Source organism: Hevea brasiliensis, chromosome 13 (assembly GCF_030052815.1).
Source record: "Hevea brasiliensis isolate MT/VB/25A 57/8 chromosome 13, ASM3005281v1, whole genome shotgun sequence".
In the NCBI taxonomy this organism is placed as follows: Eukaryota; Viridiplantae; Streptophyta; class Magnoliopsida; order Malpighiales; family Euphorbiaceae; genus Hevea; species Hevea brasiliensis.
The window spans coordinates 69,827,034-69,850,566 of record NC_079505.1 but is presented as its reverse complement, the minus strand read 5'-3'; the positions used below and the strand labels follow the sequence as shown (position 1 = coordinate 69,850,566).

At 30.7% G+C, this 23,533-nt stretch overlaps 3 protein-coding genes across 5 annotated transcripts; 2 read left to right on the top strand and 1 right to left on the bottom strand.

Moving 5' to 3' along the window:
• The first annotated feature begins 6,169 nt into the window (after positions 1-6,169).
• Positions 6,170-7,989, top strand: LOC110649390 (probable receptor-like protein kinase At5g20050). Its single transcript, XM_021803937.2, has one exon. It carries the CDS (start codon positions 6,407-6,409, stop codon positions 7,751-7,753), a length of 1,347 nt encoding a protein of 448 aa, XP_021659629.2. The 5' UTR covers positions 6,170-6,406; the 3' UTR covers positions 7,754-7,989.
• A 5,878-nt stretch (positions 7,990-13,867) lies between these two features.
• On the top strand, positions 13,868-19,580 carry LOC110649385 (uncharacterized). Of its 2 annotated transcripts, none has more exons than XM_058132164.1 (10): positions 13,868-13,965; positions 14,649-14,741; positions 14,957-15,071; positions 15,798-15,834; positions 15,954-16,023; positions 16,285-16,389; positions 16,675-16,825; positions 16,926-17,008; positions 19,019-19,112; positions 19,208-19,580. In XM_058132164.1, the coding sequence occupies exons 2-10, from the start codon at positions 14,711-14,713 to the stop codon at positions 19,293-19,295; spliced, it is 774 nt and encodes a 257-aa protein (XP_057988147.1). In that variant the 5' UTR covers positions 13,868-13,965; positions 14,649-14,710; the 3' UTR covers positions 19,296-19,580. The 2 variants fall into 2 exon arrangements, with proteins under 2 accessions (XP_057988147.1, XP_057988148.1); XM_058132165.1 differs by lacking the exon at positions 13,868-13,965 and adding an exon at positions 13,969-14,081.
• A 320-nt stretch (positions 19,581-19,900) lies between these two features.
• Positions 19,901-22,779, bottom strand: LOC110649386 (deSI-like protein At4g17486). 2 transcript variants are annotated; one of them, XM_021803934.2, is made up of 5 exons: positions 22,409-22,779; positions 21,407-21,547; positions 21,260-21,325; positions 20,443-20,523; positions 19,901-20,344 (listed from the first exon to the last, which is right to left on the bottom strand). In XM_021803934.2, the coding sequence occupies exons 1-5, from the start codon at positions 22,548-22,550 to the stop codon at positions 20,208-20,210; spliced, it is 567 nt and encodes a 188-aa protein (XP_021659626.2). In that variant the 5' UTR covers positions 22,551-22,779; the 3' UTR covers positions 19,901-20,207. The 2 variants fall into 2 exon arrangements, with proteins under 2 accessions (XP_021659626.2, XP_021659624.2); XM_021803932.2 differs by having other exon boundaries at positions 21,260-21,547; positions 22,409-22,776.
• Between the last annotated feature and the right edge of the window lie 754 nt (positions 22,780-23,533).

Genomic DNA, 23,533 nt, shown 5'->3' with positions numbered 1-23,533 from the left:
AAAATTATTCAAATATTTTCATTTAATTTTTTGGGATTCAATTTTGTATTTTCACTATTGAAAAATAATTATTCTATATTAACGTCTTGATTACTTAGAGATCTAAAAAAATTTATTAATATTTTTACACATATAGCTTGTATCAATTTTTAATAAAATATAAAAAAAATAAAAAGAAAATAAGAGAGAAAGGAGTGCGGATGTAGATTAAAAGAATTATGTGTATAGAGATATAAGGGGGAGGGTCAAGATAGTTTGAATGTAAAAAACTAATAAGATGGACTAAAAATTAATAGAACTAAATTGTAAGGGCTAATAAATATATTTTTTTAAACGATTTTTCTAATGGGTGCAAAATTGCACCCATTAAGGTGTAGTTAATGAACCCCACTAATATGGGAAACCACAACTTTGATAATACATGATTAATGCTAACCTTATCGTAACCACAGTTAATCCCATTACAAACACCAATTTAACTCAACCTCCCCTAGTCCGTACAATCACGTTTATTAGATTTTTTTTTTTAATTTACATTTCCTCATAAACGTCTAGTGTAAAGCATATTAGAGACTTTTTTTTTTTTTTCTTTTGATCAGTCTGCTATTTATCTCTACCCTTAAATGTTTGCCAGTCCATTCAACATGATATTTTATCAATTCTTAAAATATAAAGAATAATTATTTTTTTTAATGAATTTTACTCAATTTAAAAATCAAGTTATAAAATCCAAATTAAAAATACAAGTAGTCGCTTACTTTATTATTAATTTTAATCTATGTCATTTAATTTTAATACTAGAGTCCAATTTATCACATAGTTTTTCAAATGACTTATTTTACTGAAATTAAACTAAAATTATGAAAAAATTAAATAACTAAGTTTAGATTTACCCATGAAATACCATAGCTAGAGAAAGCAACTAAAAATACTTTTACTCAAAAGTAATATATTGTATAGAAATAAAGAAAAAAGAAAAAGAAAAAATATAGCATAACATATATAAAAAATTTGAGTATTGTATTGTATGGCAAATCGGTCCTCAGTTAACCCATAAAACAAAAAAGTATAGAATAGCAACACCCAACCAAGGGAGCCCACCTCCACCAGGTCCCTAGTTAGCAATATAAACGGGCATAAAAATTAATAATCTTTTTAAACCTTTTAAATCTCATGGCCAGAACCAAAATAGTAAAATCGCAAACAAAACTAACTCAAAGTTTGCAAGTTAAAGACTTAAAAAAGTGCCAAAAAAATATGACATCCATGATCTAGAAACAAATGAAAATAATAAAACCTAAACATCTAAAATTTTATAGATATTTTTTGACAACTATCCCTGAACTTATCTAGTTGTAACATTATAGTCTCTCATTTTAAAAATGTAACATAAAACCCCATCAACTTTCAAATTTTGTATAATAAAATCCCTCTAACCTCCAATTACTAGTTTTTCAGTGAGACACTGACCTGAACAGTTCCAGCATGGAGTTTAGTCAGTATTTCTCTTTTCTCTCTCAAGCCATGTGTAAATTGTGTCCTTTTTCTCTCTATAGACAAAATAATTTTTTACGTGTAAAGAGAATAATTTTACATTTTGCGTAAGAGAGAAGAGAGAAATGTTGATTAAGTATCATGCGGGAGCTATTCACATCAGTTTCTAACTGGAAAATTAATAATTGAAAGTCAGAGGGATTTTACTGTGTAAAATTCGAAAGTTTAGGGAGTTTTATATTATATTTTAAAGTTAAAGGACTGTAGTGTTAAAACTATATAAGTTCAGGGATAGTTGTTGAAATTTATCCAAAATTTTATAGAGAAAATTGGGTTAATTATTCCATATTCAACTGCAACTTTTTTCCGCTTGTCCTAATGTGCATCAGTGTTGATGTCTTTGTTTTCCTTATGTGGGCACTTGGTGATAGTGTGGCCTCCAACTTTGCAAAATCCACAACTCTTTACTCTTTTTACTGAATCTTTTCCCCTTTTCATCCGCTTATGAAGGGACGTCCTTTAGTCTTTGAGTTAGGAGGACAATGAACATAATCAATATTTTCAGCATCTGAATTGCCATTTATTGTAAGACTGACATTTGATTCCACTTGTTGAAGGAACAAGAGAATATTGCTAGTAACTTATGATGATAAATCACTAAGCTAGCGCATTAGGAAGTAGACATTAAGAATTTGAAAACAGTCTTTATGAAGGAACACACTCAAAATATGACGACAAAGTATACCCTAAAACTTAAAATGCTTGCAACTGTAGGCTGCTTGCCTACCATTCTAGAATACCTCATGCTTTTCGCTTCTTGTTGTATCAAAGTATTGCACCACAAACTGAGATTTATTTATCTGAAGCACTGTATATCGAGTCGCCATTGCAAATTCATCTTGAAACTTTTTGAAAGCATATGGTGTCAAGATGTTGTAAGCTTGCTCTTCCAATGGTGATTTAGATCTCATAAAAGGCCCTCTGTACTTTTTTAACATGGTATTTTGTAGTTGTACATGCTCAATATCTTCTATAGCTAGCTCAACCTACAAAGCCAATCATATAATTTTTTAACCAATTATATGATATTGTATGATGGATAAACAACCGATCTTTTCTTTAGTTTTCTTGCAAGATAAAACAATAAGCATGATTATATTATCAACATAGACAATAATTGAACCATTGGATCACACTTTAATAATATAAATTGACTTGTAGCTATTAAATCACTACTTTTCATTTACTTAAATAAAAATTTTAAAAAATAAACTACTTATAAAAAAAAAACAGTATAAGTTAATATGAGCAATCAATTTTTACCTGTTTCATAAATTTAATAAAACATGAGCGAGAAGCTACAAATCTCTTCATAAAGGCATTAATGCTCTCTGCTGTTCCTGTTGTAGTCATTCCTCCAAAAAAATAATGACGAAGATATCCTGGCACCCAAAAATGTCTTATAGCACGTAAACCACGAACATGCTTGTTTGCATTCAGGTTATACTTCATAATTACAAGTGGCCATTGATGCTCAAATTCTTCAAAAGTGTCTAATTTGTATATTTTGTAAAAATCAGAACACCAATTTAAGTACTAATGAAGAAGAACTAAAGTAAACCAATTACTGAATTTAGAAGTGATGTGCCAAAAAAAAAAAGCATGCTTTGTAGTTGGCATTTCACTTGCTATAGCTTCAGTCATCCATGGATCTTGATCTGTCAAAATCGTTAAAGGAGCCTTTTTCATCAATGATACAAAGGTCTGCAAATAAGATTGCATTAATAACTAATTATGTTAGTATAAAATAGTCAAAGTTGTGAAGCATGTAAACATTTTTTTACTTTCATTAGCCATGAAAATGTGCTTCTAGTCTCATTTCGAATTAGTGCACAACCAAATAATATGGTCCTTCCATGATTGTCCATGCCCATAAACATACCAAATGGCATTCCATATGAGTTTACTTTATAAGTTGTATCAAATACAACTGCATCTCCAAATTTTTTATACTAATCAAAACAATGTGTTGGAGACCAGAATATGTGCTCTAATCTTCCTTCTTCATCAACTTTGAAGGCATATTGAAAGTTGGGATTCTTATCTTTAATAGCCTTGCAAAATTCCAATAGATCCATGGCGTCATTCTCTTTCTCTTTTCTACATACTTTATTGATTAGATTATATATATCCTTTGCAAGAAAGGGAAGATGACCATGTTTAATACCTCTCTCAAGTTCTATCACATGTATAATTTGTCTGACAGAAAGACCTCCCTCTTTGTACACAAGAATGCTCTCTTCATCCTCTTTACATATAGTGCGATTTATTGTAAGGAAGCGAACTTCTTTTGGAGACAATAAATTATGATTGTAAAATTCTTCAAATTTCACTACCTGCCACTCTTCAGGGAAAATGTAAAATGATTTTTGCAATACAATTCACGTATGAGCTTTGCATTTGCACTTAATAGATGCTCTATTTCTTTGATCTTTGGTTAAATCAACTATTTTTTCTTGTGGCTTTCTCGCATAACTACAAACAAAATCACGCCACCTTTTTTCTCCATTTGCAATTACAAATCTGCTCTTTCTACATGAAAAATCATGCTTTTTTGCATAATTTTTATAAAAATAAAAGCCTCTTCCTCACTTAAAAAGCACTGTCCTTTAAATGGTTTGAACATATCCTCCGTATTGTCTTGGTCATTACTCTCATTCACCACGTCAATTCCAGGAATCACATTTAAATCAAATTTTTTTCGAAAAAAAAAAACAAGAATTTATTATAAAAATCAAAGAATAAGAGTTAAGATACATAAATCTATAATCTCAGTCCAAAAGAAGTTGTATTAGCATTGGGATCATAAAAGCTAAGTATAATTGCTTGGATAGTACAATTAAAATAGTGTAAGTCTATTTAGAAAAGTATAAAATAGTACAGATGATATAAATCCCATAAAGGATTTCGCAAATTTTATTTTCTAATATAGTAAAAAAGTAAACATAACACTGGTAAATTTTAGTTGATTTTTCTTATTTTCTTATAAGTTTAAGAAGCTGAAAAAAAAAAAGTAATGATAAAAAAAATTATGTACCTTCATAGGATGAAATTCTTCTACTGGTTGCATGGTTAAGGGAAGCTATTGTTTGCTTTAGAAAGAAACTCTGTTGCTAAGTAGATAATCTGCCTCTAAGTATATCATGGCAAGTGAATGTAATTTAAAAAAAAAAAAGAAGAGATTAATGATGAGATGAAAAGTCATTAAAAATTGGAGGGAAATTAGAATAACTTTATTTTTCTAATGAAGTTAAATTGGAGGGAAATTATAATATTTTAGAGTTAACTACTTTGGTTACAATAAGGTTAGTATTAATTATGTATTGTCAAAATCATGGTTCTCCATATTAGAGAGATTCATTAACTACACCTTAATGGGTGCAATTTTGCACCCATTAGAAAAACCGTTTTTTAAAATACAAGAATTAACTAATTAGTTATACTAAAATAGATGAATTAAATAGTTATTTGATTGGAATTAAAATTTTTTATTTATAAAAAATTTAACGGAATAAGTAAATAATTTAACGAAAGCAAAATAAACGGATTAAATAATTATTTTTTAAAAATATATATACTAAATAGTTAATTTTATTAAAATATAAATATTAAATAATAATTTTTTATTTTTTTTTTAAGTAAGTAAATAGGAAAGTGAGAACTCAAATTGAATATGCCACATGAGTTATATTTAGCCACTGACCGGTAGTGATGTGCATGGTTCTTGAGAAAATCGAATCAAACCAAAAAACTGTATCGAACCAATAGGAATCATATCGAATCGAATTTATTTTAATACTTTAATTTGGTTCTGATTTTTCACTAAAAATCAAATCAGAATCGTACCGGAATCATACAGAACCCGAAATGAACTGAGAACTGAATTTATACATATGATTTTTTTTTATGTTTTTTATATGTATTATATACTTTCAATATAATTATATATATTTATCTATGTATATATAATTATAAACTAAATACAAACTAATATTATATTTTATTTTTCTATAATTTCTTAACAATTTTAGTTATTAAAACATTAAATTACTTTATAATTCTTAATTATAAATATATTATTATTTTTTACATATATATTAATTATTAATTATATTTGTATCTTATAGTTAAATATTATATGATCAATAAATAGTTAAAATGTATATTATATGATATATTTATACTATTATATTATATAATATATTTAATCCTAAATTATATATGCACCTTATAATTAAATATTATATAATTTAGATATAGCTAAAAAATATATTATGTATTAATAATTTAATTCAAAATTTAAATATTAATTTAAGTATGACTTTTTAAGGAAATAATTATATAAAATTATTTTAAGAACTGATAACTGAACCGAGAATCAAAACCAAAATAATGAAGAGCCGAACTGAAATCGTACCAAAATTTCAGTTCGATTCTGATTCCTAAATAAATCCTGAATCAAATCAAAACCGAATACTACTATTGACCAGACGAGTTAAAAATATTATTATTTGTTAGGTTGTTTAATCTGATACTACATATGATACATAAACAAAAACCACAACCATAAATCAAAGTTTGGCTCACCCAAAGATGGTAAAGTTTTTGGAACTGGAAGTTGCTCTTGCTCCTTCTTGATTTATGAAATTCTAAAAAAGGATGGAAATGGTTGTCGTCATTGGATTGGAATTGTCAATCCTCTCTCTCACTCACACGCTTTGCTTTCTAGGAAACTCAAACCATTATTTTTTTTATTAGTTTTCTCCTCAAGCAAGATAAAACTATGTCGTGAATCATCAGAAGAAAGAAAGATTCTTTTCTACCTCCAACTTCGCTTGAAACTTCTTCTCTAATGGAGGACAAGAATGTGAATATAATCGCTGTTTCAACAGTTATCATCCTCATCGTTGTTATCGTTATCGCTCGAGTCTCACTTAAGCTCTCCAAGGCTTTCCATCTGATTGCAGGGGCTGATATTGCAGTGATCTTTGCGGTCCTCGTTTGCCTGATGATCAGACTGCGTTATAATCGCAGAAGGCAGTTGTTAGTGACCCAATTAGTTTCTGAAGGCAGAGAGCTTCGCATTGAGTATAGTTTCTTGAGAAAAGTTGCTGGAGTTCCTATAAAGTTTCGATTCAAGGAGCTCGAGGAAGCAACTGGTAATTTTCAGTCGTTGCTAGGCCAAGGGGCTTCAGCTTCGGTTTTCAAAGGGATTTTAGCCGATGGAACTGCCATTGCTGTGAAGCGGATTGAGAAAGAGGAACGTGGAGAGAAGGAATTTCGATCGGAAGTTGCAGCAATTGCTAGTGTCCAGCATGTGAATCTGGTGCGTCTTCTTGGATATTGTATTGCAGCAGGAGGGCCTCGTTTCCTTGTTTATGATTTCATCCCAAATGGGTCATTGGATTGTTGGATTTTCCCCAAAAGGGGAACCCGGGATCTCCCTGGAGGGTGCTTGTCATGGGAATTACGGTATGGAGTTGCCATTGATGTGGCTAAGGCACTTTCTTACCTTCATCACGATTGCCGGTCAAGGGTTTTGCACCTTGATGTCAAGCCAGAGAATATACTTCTTGATGAAAATTATCGAGCAATTGTGACAGATTTTGGTCTTTCAAAGTTAATGCGAAAAGACGAGAGTAGAGTCATCACAAATATCCGTGGGACGAGAGGTTACTTAGCCCCAGAATGGCTCTTAGAGCATGGTATTTCTGAGAAATCTGACGTCTATAGTTATGGAATGGTTCTTCTGGAGATGATTGGAGGCCAGAGAAATGTTTGCTTGTTACAAAAGGGCAATGATAGGTCTCAAAGGACATGGCAGTACTTCCCAAAAATTGTCAATCAGAAAATGAGAGAAGGAAAGCTTATGGAAGTGGTTGATCATAGGCTAGTAGAAAGTGGAGATATTGATGAAAAGGAAGTAAAAAGATTGGTTCATATAGCTTTCTGGTGCATACAGGAGAAGCCCAGGCTTAGGCCATCCATGGCTCATGTGGTGGAAATGCTTGAAGACCGTGTGGCTGTGGTGGAGCCCCCTGATACCCAAATGATTGTTATCGATTTGTTGTCAATTGATGGGGATGCACCAGATGGTCATAAGAGGGCAACTATTGCTGCATTGGCTGCAGAACAATTAGAAGAAACCAATCCTACCGTTTCATGCTCATACACCTTTTCTGTTGTCTCAGGAAGATAACTACTCCTGGAGTGCCTTTCGTTTCCCCTTTAGGATTCCTTTAGCTCTAAGGTATCTTCATTTTCATCATCTTTGAGTTGACAATTTTAATTTTTGGCTAATGTTTGTGCATATAAGAAAAAAACACACCAACGTTCAAGTTCATACTGATAATCTGCAATTGTATTTTTCTTTCTTCTATCACATTGCACATAAGCCATTAATGGTTAATGGTTTTAAGAACCAAGCTTTCTTTTTCTTGATTCTTTCTTGAAGTTTGATCTTTAATTTCATATACCCATCAATCTTACCAAGAAAAGGAGAAGAGTTTTCTCATTTTCTTGACAATTTCTCCTTTTCTTCACAACAACAGATAGAAGAGAGGACTTTTAATTGGGAAGTTATTATTGGAATAAAAAGCCGTGGTTTGCAATATATACATATATACTTCTTTCTTTTCCATTTGGTAGTTTGACTTTGAGGCGTTACATTGTTGGCTAAGATTATTTTATATAATTAGTAGTTGTTTACTTTTCTAAAATTGCAGAGATAAATTCAATGGGTGATATTTACACAATATGATCCTCCATTTACCAAGAGCTTTTTCCCAATTTTTCTAATGATCAAGGAATCAAGTTGGAGCATGCAAATGGGAACAATTAATGTGGGATTGGGTAGATCTCAAAGCTGTGATAGTGAAATTGAAGAATAGAAGATTAAAAATTGGTTTGAACTTTGAAGTAATGGCCTTGCCTTAAAGTTACATATTATAATCGACAGACAATAATGAAAATTATAATAAAGGTTTTTTTTTTAAAAAAAAAAACAGATATACTTTTGCGGATAAGTTCATCCCCATTTATAATGGAACAATGAAGATAATTATTTAAATTCATTATAAAAAAATTAAGTGATTTTATAATATTTCTTTTAATTAATTATCATAATAGTTAATAAATTCGATTAATTTTAATTAAAATTCAAATTCAAATTTAAAATTTTATAATTCTTAAATCAATTCTAATATCACCATACTAAAACTCAATGATTTTTATTATTTGTATTAAAATAGATTCAATTCGATTTAAAACAATTTACTTTATTCAATGCTTTTATTTTTCGGTCTAATAAGTTGAGTGGTATTTTCTTAAAAAAAAGTTGAGTAATATAAATTAAATTTAAAAAAAGTCTTATTAGAATAAAATAATAGTTTTAAAATAAAATTTGAAATCTTAAAAGATTATTTAGTTCATTTTATTTTAGTTTAAATTTATTTCGAAATTTTAAATATTACTTCAATATAACAAAATTAAAATTTATTAAAGATTATTCATTTAAGCTAAGTGAAATAAATTTTTAAATTAAAATTGTGTAAGATCATTTTTAATAAAATGGAAGTGCTGAAATCAAATTTAAAATGTTACAAAATCATTGTTAATTTGCTTTAAAAAAATGAATTAAATCAATACAAGACTCCATTTATTTTATGAAAAATATTTTCTTGAAAATATTTTTTTATTTTTTAAAAAAATTAAGTTATTTTAAAAAAAATGATTTTTTTTAGAAAAAAATATATTTTTTATATTTTATTTTATGATAGTCTTAAAATATAAAAATACTTATACATACATGACATAACTATATACCATTTGTTTAACATTACAAATAAATAACAAAAAATATATTATATAAAATATACAAACTTTTATGCAAGTTATTTATATGAAACAAATGAAGTCTAAATGTCACGATCCGATTCCATAAGCCGAATTAGCACTAGATTTTGGGTCGACTTAAAGCTCCCGAAGATCGTAGCATGCCTTATTATTCACTAATTCATAATTAGACCCAAAGTCAAGGCCTAACACACAAAAAATAAAATAATATAAAAAATTATATCTCAAATTTGGGGAGTCCAACTTAACCCAAACATAATACAATAATATAGGGAGCCTAGTTTAACCCCAATATCTAACACATTTAGTTTATGTAAATACAATTTATCATATCCAAATAATATGTTATTTGTTAGTACTACAGTAGAGTTCTAAGAATAAAATAAAATAAATACATAATTAAATAAATAATTAAATATAATAGAACTACTAGCATCATCACAACTTGCAAAAAAAAATATAGGCTAGACTCTATAGGTAAAAATGCTCCTCTTGTAATTTGAAAAAAATATATTGAACAGGAGTGAGCATTCGACTCAATGAGTTTAAATCTTAATTACAAATACAATTTCTATAACTACCTATAACTATCATAATCTTATCATAAAATGCACATTCAACACATATAACAAATAATTCATCAAATATTCGCATGAGAATATAATTTAGAGCTACTCACATATCCAGTGTATCACATCAATACAAAAATATAAGAGCCAATCCCCTATACAGATCTCTCAATCCAAATCCCATCAGCGAGCTCAACTCAAGTCGGACTTTTGCTTAAATAGAAGTGCGAGGGCCAGCGAGATCAACTCAAAGTCGTGCCTAACCTTAGCTTTTCATATCCATAAGAACTGGGTTCCAGCGAGACTAGCTTAAGTGGAGACTACCCGTCCAATCCATATCTATATATACCATATATAAATAACATACCCTGCTCTAAATTAATCTCAAGGCGGCAATCACAAATAAATAACAATAATTAAATATGCATCAACCGAAATGCCCCTCATATATTAACTATTTGTGTATATAATTAAATATTTATAAAATACATGAGCATGCCAAATATATGATTAATATTGAAATTACAAAAATAATCAATATCAAACTCACAAACTGGTTGAATCTACTGCAGTTGGTCCAGTTAGAAAGAGAAGACGACTAACCCGATCACCTATTAGACACACTGACTTCTATAAAATTATTGACAGAATTAACTAATTAATTTAATTTACAGAAGCAAAAATAAATCTTAAAGTCTTATTGAAATTTTGACAGAGTCTCCCCAGACCTAACTCTGTATAAGAAAATTCTGCAAAAAAGCAACACACAAGGTCTTAGGCTTACAACATCAACATCACATGCCCATCCAGAGATTATAAGAATCTAATCTAATTCCAATCATCCAAACTCCAGCTCGAGTTCGTAACTTGTTTATAATCCAAACAATTAATTCTAGCACTTTAAAAATTATAAAAATATTACTGAAAGTCCTCTACTTTATCTTTGTATTAATTAAATTTATTTTACTTAATTTTACTCAACAGATAATATTTTAAAAATTTAACCAGTTAGCTTAATCAAGGTAAAAACTACAATGCATACGCAATGTCTGGAAACGACTATAGTCAGGACCACTTTCTAGGTCGGCCTGCTAGGCATCCAAATTGAGCTGAAAACTCGATCTCAAGTGTCAGTGAGCTATCGCTAATTCGATCGCACTTAATAAAGCCCATAAATTATTAATAATTATCATATAATTATTTTTAATTTACGAGAATATAAAAAAAAATCTAATTGAGCAATCTTGACCATTTGGTGATCACCTTTTTAACACGGTGTCTGATCAGAGCAAGGTTGGTGTCATCTCAAAGATTTCGGTGCGCTGAGTTCAACAGTATTCTCATATAGCCTCTTTGACTGTTGGATCGCCAAAAAAAATGGTCGGACAGCCAGTTACCATTATTTTCTCTCTTCTCTTCATTTTTACCAGAAACTCCATGGATTTCTATGCTTCTGGTCGGGAAAGCTTCCCCTACGTCTCCAGAGTCAAGTGCCGTCGACCCCTCGCCAGTTGGTCACCGGAGATAGCTGAAATCCACATTAGAACGGGCTGACCCAAAAATGCATGACCCTGTTCTTCCCTCAAGCGTTGATGGATCCTCCTCACTGGCAGTTGCAGTTTGCCATTCATGTAGGTCACCGGACGTGCACTGATCCAGCTGGGGTGTTCCATGGTTAGTGGGCTTAAGCTAATGCCGGCGTTTATGGAGAAAAGGTTAGGAAGAGAAATTGACGAGAGAGAGACATGAAAGAAGTGAAGGGGGAGCTGTTCATATGATCTGATTGGTCACTCATTTTCTTTTTTTTTTTTTAAATAAAATATCCTTCTTTATTCTATCCACAAATGAGATGAAGGTATGTATATATAAAGACTTAATAACTTAAATTATTATTAATTTTAAGTACTCTAAAATAAGTTAATTGATAATAAAAATAACAATAATAAAATAACGTTATTACCTATTTTCTATAATTTACTATATTCAAATTTAATAATACAATGAGAATTCTTTAATAAATGATAAATTTAAATACAGTTGAAATAATAGTCACTATCATCTAGTTAATAATTAAATTAAAATAAAAATACCTATAAAATAATTAGGTTAGTTTATGTAAAGTAATATATATATATATATATATATATATATATATATATATATATATATATATATATATATTGAACATATTAATTGTGCATTTAAGTAAATTGTTTAAATCATGACAGCAACAACAATAATAAAATAATACTAAAACAAAAATTAAATTTTATAAATATATACATAAAAAAATTTTTCAAGTTATCACACTAAATTTAAAAGTGAGTACTAGTTTAGGTAAAAGTTGAAATTGAACATTAAAAATAAATGAGTATGGCTACAAAGAATTCAAACTCATTAATTATTAAATTAAATATTTACATATAGATTATACACTTTTACATATATTTTAATTAATTTTATATAAATTTCATATAAATATTTAATAATTATTAAACTCCTTTCTCATCTAGTTGGAAATAAATTACACTATTAATTGATGCCCTAAGTAGGGCTGTGCACGGATCTTGGGGGGAATCGAACCGAACCGAAGAACCGTATCGAATCGATAGAAAACGTACTGAACCAAATTTATTTTGATACTTTAGTTTGGTTCTGGTTATTCACTAAGAATCAAACCAGAACCGTACCAAAATCGAATCGAAAATAGAATTTATATATATGTTTTTTTATATTTTTTTTAAGATGTATTATATATTTTCAATATAATTATATATATTTATGTATCTATATATAACTATGAAGTAAATATAACTTAATATTACATTTCACTTATCATTCTTAATTATAAATATATTATTATCTTACATTAATATATATATATATATATATATATATATATATATATATATATATATACTTAATTATATTTATATCTTATAGTTAAATATTATATGATTAATAAATAATTAAAATATATATTAAATAATATACTATTATATTATATAATATATTTAATCATAAGTTATATATGCACCTTATAATTAAAGATTATATAATTTAAGTATAATTAAAAGATATATTATATTATATATTATGTATTAATAACTTAATTTAAAACTTAAATTTTAATTAAGTATTACTTTTTAAGAAACTAATTATATAAAATTATTTTAAGAATCGAGAACTGAATTGAAATTGTACCGAACTGAAATCGAAACCAAAGAAGCGAGAACTGTATCGAACTGAAACAGAAACAATAAGAAACTGAATTAAAACTATACTGAAATTTCAAAATTTTGATTTAATTTTAATCCTTAACACCCTGTTTGGATGGGAGGAAAAGGGAGAGAAAAGAAAATAAGCAAGGGAAAATAAATTGAGATTGACACTTTCCCTTGTTTGAAAATGAAGGGAAAATAAGGGGAGGAGGGAAAATAACTCTTATTTTCCCCTTATTATTTTCTCTCCAATTTGGAGAGAAAATAACAAAAGTGTGGAATTATAAATTAAAATTACAAAATTACCATTTTCTAAAGTTTTTTTTTAAATACATTGGAGAAAATTATAAATTTATCATACTTTTCATTTCTCTTTTTATTTTCCTCTCTTTCTCTCCAAACAAGAGAAAAGAAAATAACAAAAAAAAAATATTTTTTATTTTTCACTCTTTATTTTTCTTCCCCCCAAAAGATTTTCTAAACAGAGTGTAAATAAATTTCGATCTGAATTAGAACGAGCACCTTTAGCCCTAAGTAAATGGCCTAAAATTAATCAGCACCACACGTGCGACGGAAATCCTCGTAGACCACGCGAATGTAGCAGCAGTGAAACGGTGCGTATAACCACGAAACAAACAAAACAGGGAAAAAGAAAAAGAAAAGATATATTAAAGAAAATTGTAGGGGAGACGTAGGCAGTTTTGTCTTGTTCAGTTTGCTGCCTTGGAGTCTCCGTATCGGAGTCGAGGATTCTACTGGTTCTGGAGGTAAATGGCTTCAACCCTAATACCACATACGCATCTCTCCATATTTCCACTGTGGATTTCGCATTTCCTATCCTAGAATTGCTAATCAATAGCCTTTCGTTTTATTCAGTCGTCAGGTGAAATGTTAATCTGAGTGTAATTATGTCCATGTGTAGCTCCATAGATAGTTTTCGAATTGATACGCTGTGTGATTGATTAGGTTTAATTATGATGCTAAACATTACGAATTGCATCTAGAAATGTCGATCGATTGCTGGCTTTGTTACTTAAATTATTCGATGTTTTTCAGGTGGATGTTAAATGCGGGCAAGAATTGTCACATATGTCCTGAAACTTTGTTCAAAGCTTTAATTACCTCTTTAGAAATTGTATTTCAAGAAATTTATGGAAATGTATGCAAAAAGTGTTACATGAGATTAAGTTTTTGCCATTAATGTGAAATAATTGTCTCCTATTTAACTTTATTTGAGCTTGATTAGTTCTTCTGCTCTATCAGGAGGACCGCCATCGTGGCAAATTTAGTTACACTTTTCATTTTAGGATGTATTTTATTTTAATTTTCACAAAATTTAAGCACTGGGTAATGTTGTGCGCTTGCACCGGTGGATTGCATCTGAGAATTAATTTTGTAATCATTGGGATTCAACTAGATTGTGGAAGTTAAATTTCTTCTTTTGTTACAGGTTCTGTGTTATTTCTGTCATTGAAATTAGCAGTTTTGCTGGGTTACTTTTGTGGAGCTAATATGAGTTTCACTGGTCCTTCCATGGGTTCTGGTTAGTTTATTTCCTCTTGCATCATCTTGCCATTACTTAATAAAAGAAGCTACTTGGTTTGTATATGCAGACGTGCAAAATTTAGGCAAATTTCAAGTATAATGCATTCCAAAATAATGTATGTGCACACACACACACACACACACACACACACACACACACGCTCACATTCCTCCCTCATTAAATTTTATTTTAAGTTTTTAACATTATTTTAGGCAGTAAAACTGCTAGAAGGGCATTTGAGTTTGGAAGGACTTATGTCGTTAGGCCCAAAGGTAGACATCAAGCTACTGTTGTGTGGTTACATGGTTTGGGTGATAATGGATCAAGGTAATATCAGCTTCCCACTGCTTTCTTCATATCTGATGTATTAGTGACATGTTCTTCTAATCATTCATATCTGTGCTCCTCTCTTTGAGTTTTATGTTAGGTGCATAGAGCATGGTGGATAAAGAACTAATAACTAAGTAGAATGGCACACCCCACACCAATACAACCCCCCTCCCTTTTTCTCTCTTTTCTTTACTCTCTTTCAAACTTTTAATCTTTTGGACTTGGGCAATGTTGGCATCAGTTATTTGATTAAGACATCTGGGATGAACTTTCTTTGAACAAGAACTAGGTATTTGTACCTGCATTGACAGTCCCAACTGCATCTTTTTTATTATTATTTTTTTTTCATGTCATGTTCTATTGCACTTTTGAAACTGAATGATATATTTTGTTTTAGCAATGGTATTTAAATGATTCCAATATTACCATTTCTTAATTTTCATTCGGAACAATAGCATTTTGGGATTTAGGATTTAAATAAACTCCGATTTCAGGTGCCAAAATCACCGACAATCATTGTTTTGTTTTAAAATTTTGAATCCAAGTCAAGCCTCTAATATGCATTTTTAACCACCACAGCCATTAGCTTCCTACACCCAATCCCTCAAAAACCAAGAGAGAGAGAGAGAGAGAGAGATAAGGAAGGGAAACAAACTCACATAGTTTCATCCAATTTCGGTATCTTTGTCAAAATCCTCACTTATTGTTAATCTTGTTTGGCAGCTGGTCCCAGCTTTTGGAGACCCTTCCTCTTCCAAATGTAAGTACATTTGAACAAGTAGGGTTACTTATATAAGCCATTCTTTTGTTTACATTCTGATGATTGGAACCTCCTTTTTTTTTGAATAATTTAATGCTGGTTGTAATTATGCAATGCAGATTAAATGGATATGTCCAACTGCTCCAACTCAACCTATAACTGTATTTGGAGGCTTCCCATCCACAGCATGTAAGTTTTCAAATAATTTAACAAATTTGATCTCCTAAAATGTTGTTAATTTCACCTGCATGTGTAAGTAGTTATGTTGTAAAATAATAGCACTTCATATGAAAAAGAAAATAATTAAACGGAATGTGTCAAGACTAAATGCTGTTAACTTTATTTCTATTGATAGTTCATATGAAAAGAAATCTATTTTAGGTGGAACTTAATTTTGCTATCAGTTATACAAATTAAAATAACCCTGATTTTCAATGTGATTTAAATCAGGGTTTGATGTGGGAGACCTTTCAGAAGATGCTCCTGACGATATAGAGGGTTTGGATGCTGCAGCAGCACATGTCGCAAATTTATTGTCAACAGAACCTGCTGACAGTAGGTTTCTTCTTGCACTTATTAGTTGGTGGTGCACATACTTGAAAGTACTCTATATCTGCATTTTTTTTAATGATTCATGTTTAGCATGTCAATTGCCTTTATGGGAATAACTTTAATATTCTTCTAATTATAATATGAGAGGCTACATCATGCTTTCCTACATTAACAAAAAGGGTTGATTTAGAAATCAATCAAATTATGGTGCTCTCTAAGAACAGCTTATCTGTTTGTTTGTGTGTGCGTGTTTTCATATTCTACTAAGTGTAATCTCCTATTTTCCAGTTAAACTTGGTATTGGAGGCTTTAGCATGGGTGCAGCTACTTCTTTGTTCTCTGCAACCTGCTTTACTTTAGGCAAATATGCAAATGGAAATCAGTATCCCGCCAATTTGAGTGCAGTTGTTGGATTAAGTGGCTGGCTTCCATGTTCAAAGTATGGCTTCTTTTTGTGATTCTTTTCCTTTTCAACATGGTCTCTCTATCGCTTCCATAATTGACTCTTTTTCCTCATAATTTTAAATTCTCTTTGCCAGGACCTTGAGTAACAAAATTGAGGGGGTAGAAGAAGCTGCAAGGCGTGCTGTAACCCTTCCCATATTGCTCTGTCATGGCAAAGGTATTTTAAACATCTCTCATATGCTTGCCTAGTTGTATTATCTCTTCATGTTTATTTAGAAAGGGTTGGAGTTATATTACTTATTTCCAATATATTTTAAGCAAACATTTCAATTAAGAATCGGGTTGAAATCTGATGGCTCTTGACGTTACCAATCTCAGCAATATAGCATTCACTTGTTTGCTGTTCAGATTTTGGGTGAGCTTTTTTTTGCTATTCTAGCTGAACTCAAGCTTAAGCTAGGTCTTACTGGTGGCTGGAAGGGTCATGCATGGCCAGCGTTAACTTAATTAGGCTACAATATGTAAGAGGCACGTGAAATAAAATATGTTCTGCTTGTTACAGTTCTAGTTCTGATTGAAACTGTTTTTCCTTTCATCATTCTACATCATGCATCACTGCTACTAAAAGTGTATGCAAGCAAAATGGCAAAATCAAAATGGTGATAGGGATCTGAGCCAGGTTTTTTCTATTAAGCATTATCTTCTCTTGTTAATTTATATTGTGAGCATAGGTAATTTATTAGGTGTGAGAAATTACTGACAGCATACATTTGAAATATGCTCTTATTTTTATATTGTGTCGATCTAATTTTGACTTTTGAGAACAGGGAATGATCCTTTTAAAAAATGTTTACACCTCCAATGCTATTTTGGCTTTTCTTGGACGGGTTATGTGCACATTTGAATTTACCAAAGGGAATTTGAAAAAAAAAAAGGGACCACCTTGACCATCTACCATTTGAGAAGTGTTTTGCACTTTGGGTAATCATATTACATAAAAACTTAAAAGAAATGCTGTTTGGACACATTAATGATAGAAAATCCCAATTGTTCAACAGAGTACACATTCAACAACTTTTATATAAAGACAAACCATCCCTGTTGCCATTTAGTATTTGTATGACAGCAACTGTTGACTTGAACATCTCCCCTATTTTTGTTTGTGGATGCATTTTTTTTATATAATTGCTGCTAACTCTTCAACTAGCTCTTTTAGGCTTCATTTGGATAGGTGTGCATTTGAAATGATTGAGGGTTTGGATTAGTATTTCAAGTAAAAAATTATAAATTTTCAACATAATATAAATTCAAATACCTCATGATTTGAAATTCAGACCTATCCAAATGGAACCTAATGTAATTTGTCTAGCATTTGTATTATTGATATTTGTTTCGCTAACAAAACTCTTATTATCAACTCTAAGTTATTGGAGCTACTTGTATGGGTGTGATGGTGCCAAGCAAATGATAATAATGTAATTGGGCATTAACTTTAATTTGGCTGGAATTTCCTTTTAATATAAGCCTAGCAGAAGGTATGTCCTGTAAAAGGGAAGTGGATCGGTTCAGATCATCTATAGATATAATAATATTAGAGATCAATAAATTTAGCAGGCATTTTGTAGATAATAATCATTGTCTAACAACCTTAGGGTGCCATTTGCTCACCGGGAATGAAAGAACATGAAAAGCTCATAAAAAATAAATGGGGAAATTACCAAAAAAAATTGTACTTTCAATTTTTTAGCAATTATATCTTATACTAATTAAATTACCAATTAAACTCTATGCTTTTCAAATTTTCCTAATTATAACCTACCATCACTGATCCATTGACGTGATGTGGTAAGTTGGTTAAGTAATTAATGGACCTGGTGATGGTAGTGTATAATTAAAAAAAGTTGAAAAGAATATGGTTTAATTGGTAATTTAATTAGTATAGGTATAGCTGCAAAAAAAATTGAAAGTGCCTATTTTTTTTTTATAATTTCCCCAAAATGAAAGAGCCTTTTCAATGGTTTTATTCCCACATAAGGGTCCAGTATTTAAAATTGGGGTGAATGGCTGAATAGGCATGGAATCGTTTACATTTCAACTATTTCCTCCTTGATTAACATCTGATGTCAATAGCGCTTCTACTTTTTAATCACCAAACACCTGCCGGCAGCATAGTCGGCTTGGAATTGCAGCTACTCACAACTTGATTTGGATGTCTAATTAATCGCAGGTGATGATGTGGTTCCTTATAAATTTGGTGAAAAATCGTCACGGGTTTTGTCTTCAACTGGTTTCCAGGATGTGACATGCAAAGCATACAATGGGTGTGTAGTTGGAGAATCCATTCAAAATCTTTCTTTTAAGTCCCAATGAATAATGCAAGTAATTTTTTTTTTTAATAATTTGTTCAAATATGCAGGCTCGGTCACTACACAATCCCGCAAGAGATGGATGAGGTCTGCGCTTGGCTGACTTCCAAATTGGGGCTTGAAGGATGCTCTTCATGAAATGATGCCATGAACAAATATTGAGCAACAGCTTGGATGTGGATGGAAAATATGGAATTGAAAATTTATTTGCAGTTGTAAGAAACAAAAATTTGCAGCCCAAAGGGCTTCTGGGTGTTACACATGATGGTTATATTGGGCTATCAGTAATCTGTTCTTTCTCATGTACTGCAAAACTAGGTTGAACTTCATTTATGAATCATGGGATTGTATATCATTTGGGTCGTTACTCATTTATTAACTGCTTGGAAGCGTGCTGTATAAAGTACATCATTGCTATAACAATTGCCATATGTTTGCCCCATAACGAGCAGAAACAGAAAATTACATGTTTAAACTTCTATGATGAATGATTTAGAAACATGAATCTCCTCTTGTATTCTCGCAGTAAAATGAAATTCTTGGATCCACCGCAGGTCGTGACAGCCAACAAAGTAAATGGAATGCCTGAATTGTTATTTCTTCAGAATCAAACTTGTGCATGATCCTTTTTTCTAACATTCAGATTAGTCATTTGACAAGCTGAGCCACTCAAGATTTCATTTCCATTTATAAAAAAAAAAAAAAAAGAAAGAATGATCACATTGAATGTCTGAATCAAGTCATCAACAATCACGGCAAACTACAATGTAATTTCAGATGCTTCAGTTGAACAAATGAAACAAAACAAGCAGGAAAAAAGGACTCGGGACAAGAAATCAAAGCAAGATAAATAGAAAAAATTTGATGCGGTTACAACAATAGGATGAACAGCCATCCATGCACACAAGCAAATGATGCTGCCCAAGTTTCAGCCTTCAAAGAATGAGAAGCAAGTTTCCCTTCCAAATTCCAGCCACAACACTCAGCAGAGATTATCACAACGTTGTTCCAAGCTATCTTTTTACCCTTTCTTAATAAGGCAGCTTAGCTTCATTTGTGGACCTCTTTTACAAAAGCCACTTCCCCACATTCAGCATTTGGGGACAGCAAGTGCTTCTCTTGATCTGCATCATCGATCTCTGTTGACTCACGGGGGGTAGTGGTTGCCAAGGATTCATTTCCATCTTCTTTAGAAGAACCCAACAAGGAAAAAATAATAAATGTTAACTTGTACGTTAATTGAAGTCTACCAAGAAGAGAAAATGTTCAAGAAAGGGAATCACACCCATGCACTCGTGGTATTCAGGCAGCTGTTTAATGGTAGTTACTTGAAGGCTTTCTGGAAGCAGACAACTGCATAAAGAACCTGTATTTTGAACCAATAGTTAACTGCTAATTTGTTTCATCCATGGTGCTGCAAAACTATGGGAAAAGCAAGGCAAGAGAACAAGACATCTTTCCTTTTTTCCCTTCATTTTATCTTTTGTATTTTAGCAGTTAAATAAAGCAAGTCACAAATTTAGAAAGTATCAAATCCTCGTATCATCAAGATAAACATGCTGCTATTCAATCATGGTCCAGCCAGAGAGCATATCTGGAGATAGCCCCTCCTTTTAACATTTTTGCAAGAAGATAATAAAACCTACAGTCTTATGATTGCAAGTCGAAGATTTACAATCGTACCATATGATGATCTGTACCATTGCCAAGATAATAAAATACATGATGTCATCTTTTGAAATTCTATGTCCATTCATAGAAAAAATTACAAAGTTGATTCATCTCTAATGCAATGAAGGGGAAAATTGACTCGGTAGAAAGGCTTTATTGATTAAAATAAAGACATTTAATTTTTCGAAGTGTTCAAATTCCTAGAAAACAAGTAATTGGAATTTATTTTTAGAAGTTATGCAGAAACACCGTTAACTGATCCTTGAATACACAACTCAACAACTAAATTAAACAAGAAGCTCAAGGTGTACAGGATAACTGCAGCAATGATGTTGACTCTAGCTGTTCATACACCCATTATAGCAGAAGCTCAAGAAAATTTATTGAGTTTATGAATCAATGACAGAAAGAAGAATTGCAATTCTGCATACCTAGCCGGGCAAGTCGATTTACCCACCGTGGTATATACTTGCCCACCAACCTATGTGAGATATCATCTGAAAAATGGTTGCAATTCTTAGAGATGAGGTGATAGGTGTCCCCATGATACTCAGAAGCCATGGTTTCTATAAACGTACGAAATTCAGAGGAAGGCATATTTATGCGGCCCAGTGGGATGGAACATCTATAAATGAAACCAGGACAGCTCCGTGGCTCCACTTCAAAAACTCCACTGACTGGGAAGTCATGAGCTCCAAATCCATACTCCTTACCATGCACTGTTCATACACATCAAGAAGTAATTCCAGCTCAATAGATTAAAAAGAAAGACTATAAACATAAAAATTCTGATGTAAAATTCATGCCTATCATCTCAACAAGTAAAAGATGCTCTCCCAAAGACTTCAGAACAACATATCAGATATAGGAATTTCAAATAATTTGACAAGTTATGAATACCATAACCAAAATAAATCCTACACATTGTGGCGCCTCCGAGATGAAATGTGAACTCACACATCAGAACACTCTACATAAGTCGAGATAAAGAAAGAAGCACACTCATTCTAGACTAAGCATGCCAATAGGATGACATTCCTGGACATCAGAACCGTGCCTTGAGGGCAGTATTAAAACTAGAAACATACAACCCGAACAAATGGAAATAAATGTTGCTCAGAATATATCAATCCAGCACATCATATAAGTATTAGCTCCAATACACCAATCAAACATTTAATAGTAATCTTCTTCAACCCCTAACATTGAAAGGGAAAAGACATTTATGGGTCAAGAACATGTACAGACTATGACTATTAGCTAGCAATAAATCATGCAAAGGTTTAAAGTACAAATTTGTTTTGACAAGAAGCATAACAGGTTTTAAATTGGCTACTGAAGCAAGAATAATCATGATATCTTGTACCCAAAAATCAAATTAAAAAAAAAAAAAAGGATGCACATGTGATATGCCAATTGAAAACGACTACTAAATCAAAACCCGTAAAATTTTCCTCTCAGATTCAACATCAAAAGAAGCTTAATGAAAAGGGGTAGGGGAAGATCAGCAAAAGAAAAGTAACAAAACCAGGAAAAAAAAAAAAAAAAAAAGAAACAAAAACCAGATCATGGCCACAAACCTTCAATGCCGGAATGAAATATCCCAAAACCGAACCAATAGGTGTAATTGTTGACAGAAGTGAGATCATAAACATTCAACACCACCTGGGCATCCGTATTCTCGTTCTGAGAGCTAGAAATCGAGATATTCTCTGCCCCCATCAGACCACCGTGAAGGAAGGAAAGAAAAAAAAGAAATAAAAAAAAAAACCTTCCTTTAAATTCGAGAAAAGCCCTCAAAAACCCAGAAATGTTTGGCTTTCTTTAATATTTACTCATTGTAAAAAAAAAAAAAGAAAAAAAAATGGAATTCGAGTTCCTTAAAGATCCAAATCCAGGGAGAGAGGAAAAAGTGACGAAAAGAAACAGTTTTTGAAGAAATTTCGTTTTTCTATAAATAAAATAAAAAAGCGACAGACAAGAAAGAGACAAGTTGGCTGCGATTCTTAGATTAGCCAATCAATGTCGAATACACGTTGTTAAATTGGTTTTTTTAATATTTTTATTTTTATTTTTTATCACAAAATTCTATTATTTTCACCCTTTAATAATAATTATTAATAAACTAAAATATTTTTACACTAAATTACTATCAATTTTTTTCAAAATTAATTATTTAATTTTTATTATTTAAAACTCAATTAAAATTCCATATATTTTAAAAAATTAAACCAAATTTCTATTAATAAACATTAGTTAACTTATTTCATTGTTAATCAAAGGACAAAATAATATAAATAATTAAAATAATAAAGATTAAATAATGTAAACCTTTAAGGTTAAAATAAGTTTACTAACATCTTTTTAATAAAAAGACAATAAAATTTAATGTTATCAAATAAAACAAATTATAGAGATTAAATAGTTAATTTTAATAAATTAAAGGGACTTGAGAGTAATTTATTTTATTTTATTTTTTTAATTTTAATAAAATAAAGTTTTGATAAAATAGAAATTAAATAGTTAATTTTAACAAATTAAAGAAACTTAATAGTAATTTAATTTATATTTTAATTTTAACAAAATAATGATAAAAAAATTTCATTGTGATTGCACAAGTTTTCATATTATATGACTCAATGATTATTATTGTAAAAAAAAAAAAAAAATCAATGATTGTTAACTAACTGAGTCAAAGTGCACGA

Excerpts from the sequence above, each read along its gene's own strand:
- LOC110649390 (XM_021803937.2), top strand. The coding sequence starts at position 6,407 with ATGGAGGACAAGAATGTGAATATAATCGCTGTTTCAACAGTTATCATC.
- LOC110649385 (XM_058132164.1), top strand. The coding sequence starts at position 14,711 with ATGAGTTTCACTGGTCCTTCCATGGGTTCTG. Across the intron at positions 15,072-15,797 it reads TTGGGTGATAATGGATCAAG|CTGGTCCCAGCTTTTGGAGA; the intron begins GTAATATCAGCT and ends CTTGTTTGGCAG. Across the intron at positions 16,390-16,674 it reads GTCAACAGAACCTGCTGACA|TTAAACTTGGTATTGGAGGC; the intron begins GTAGGTTTCTTC and ends CCTATTTTCCAG.
- LOC110649386 (XM_021803932.2), bottom strand. The coding sequence starts at position 22,550 with ATGGGGGCAGAGAATATCTCGATTTCTAGCTCTCAGAACGAGAATACG. Across the intron at positions 21,548-22,408 it reads ATTTCATTCCGGCATTGAAG|TGCATGGTAAGGAGTATGGA; the intron begins GTTTGTGGCCAT and ends GTGTATGAACAG. Across the intron at positions 20,524-21,259 it reads AAATCGACTTGCCCGGCTAG|GTTCTTTATGCAGTTGTCTG; the intron begins GTATGCAGAATT and ends TTCAAAATACAG.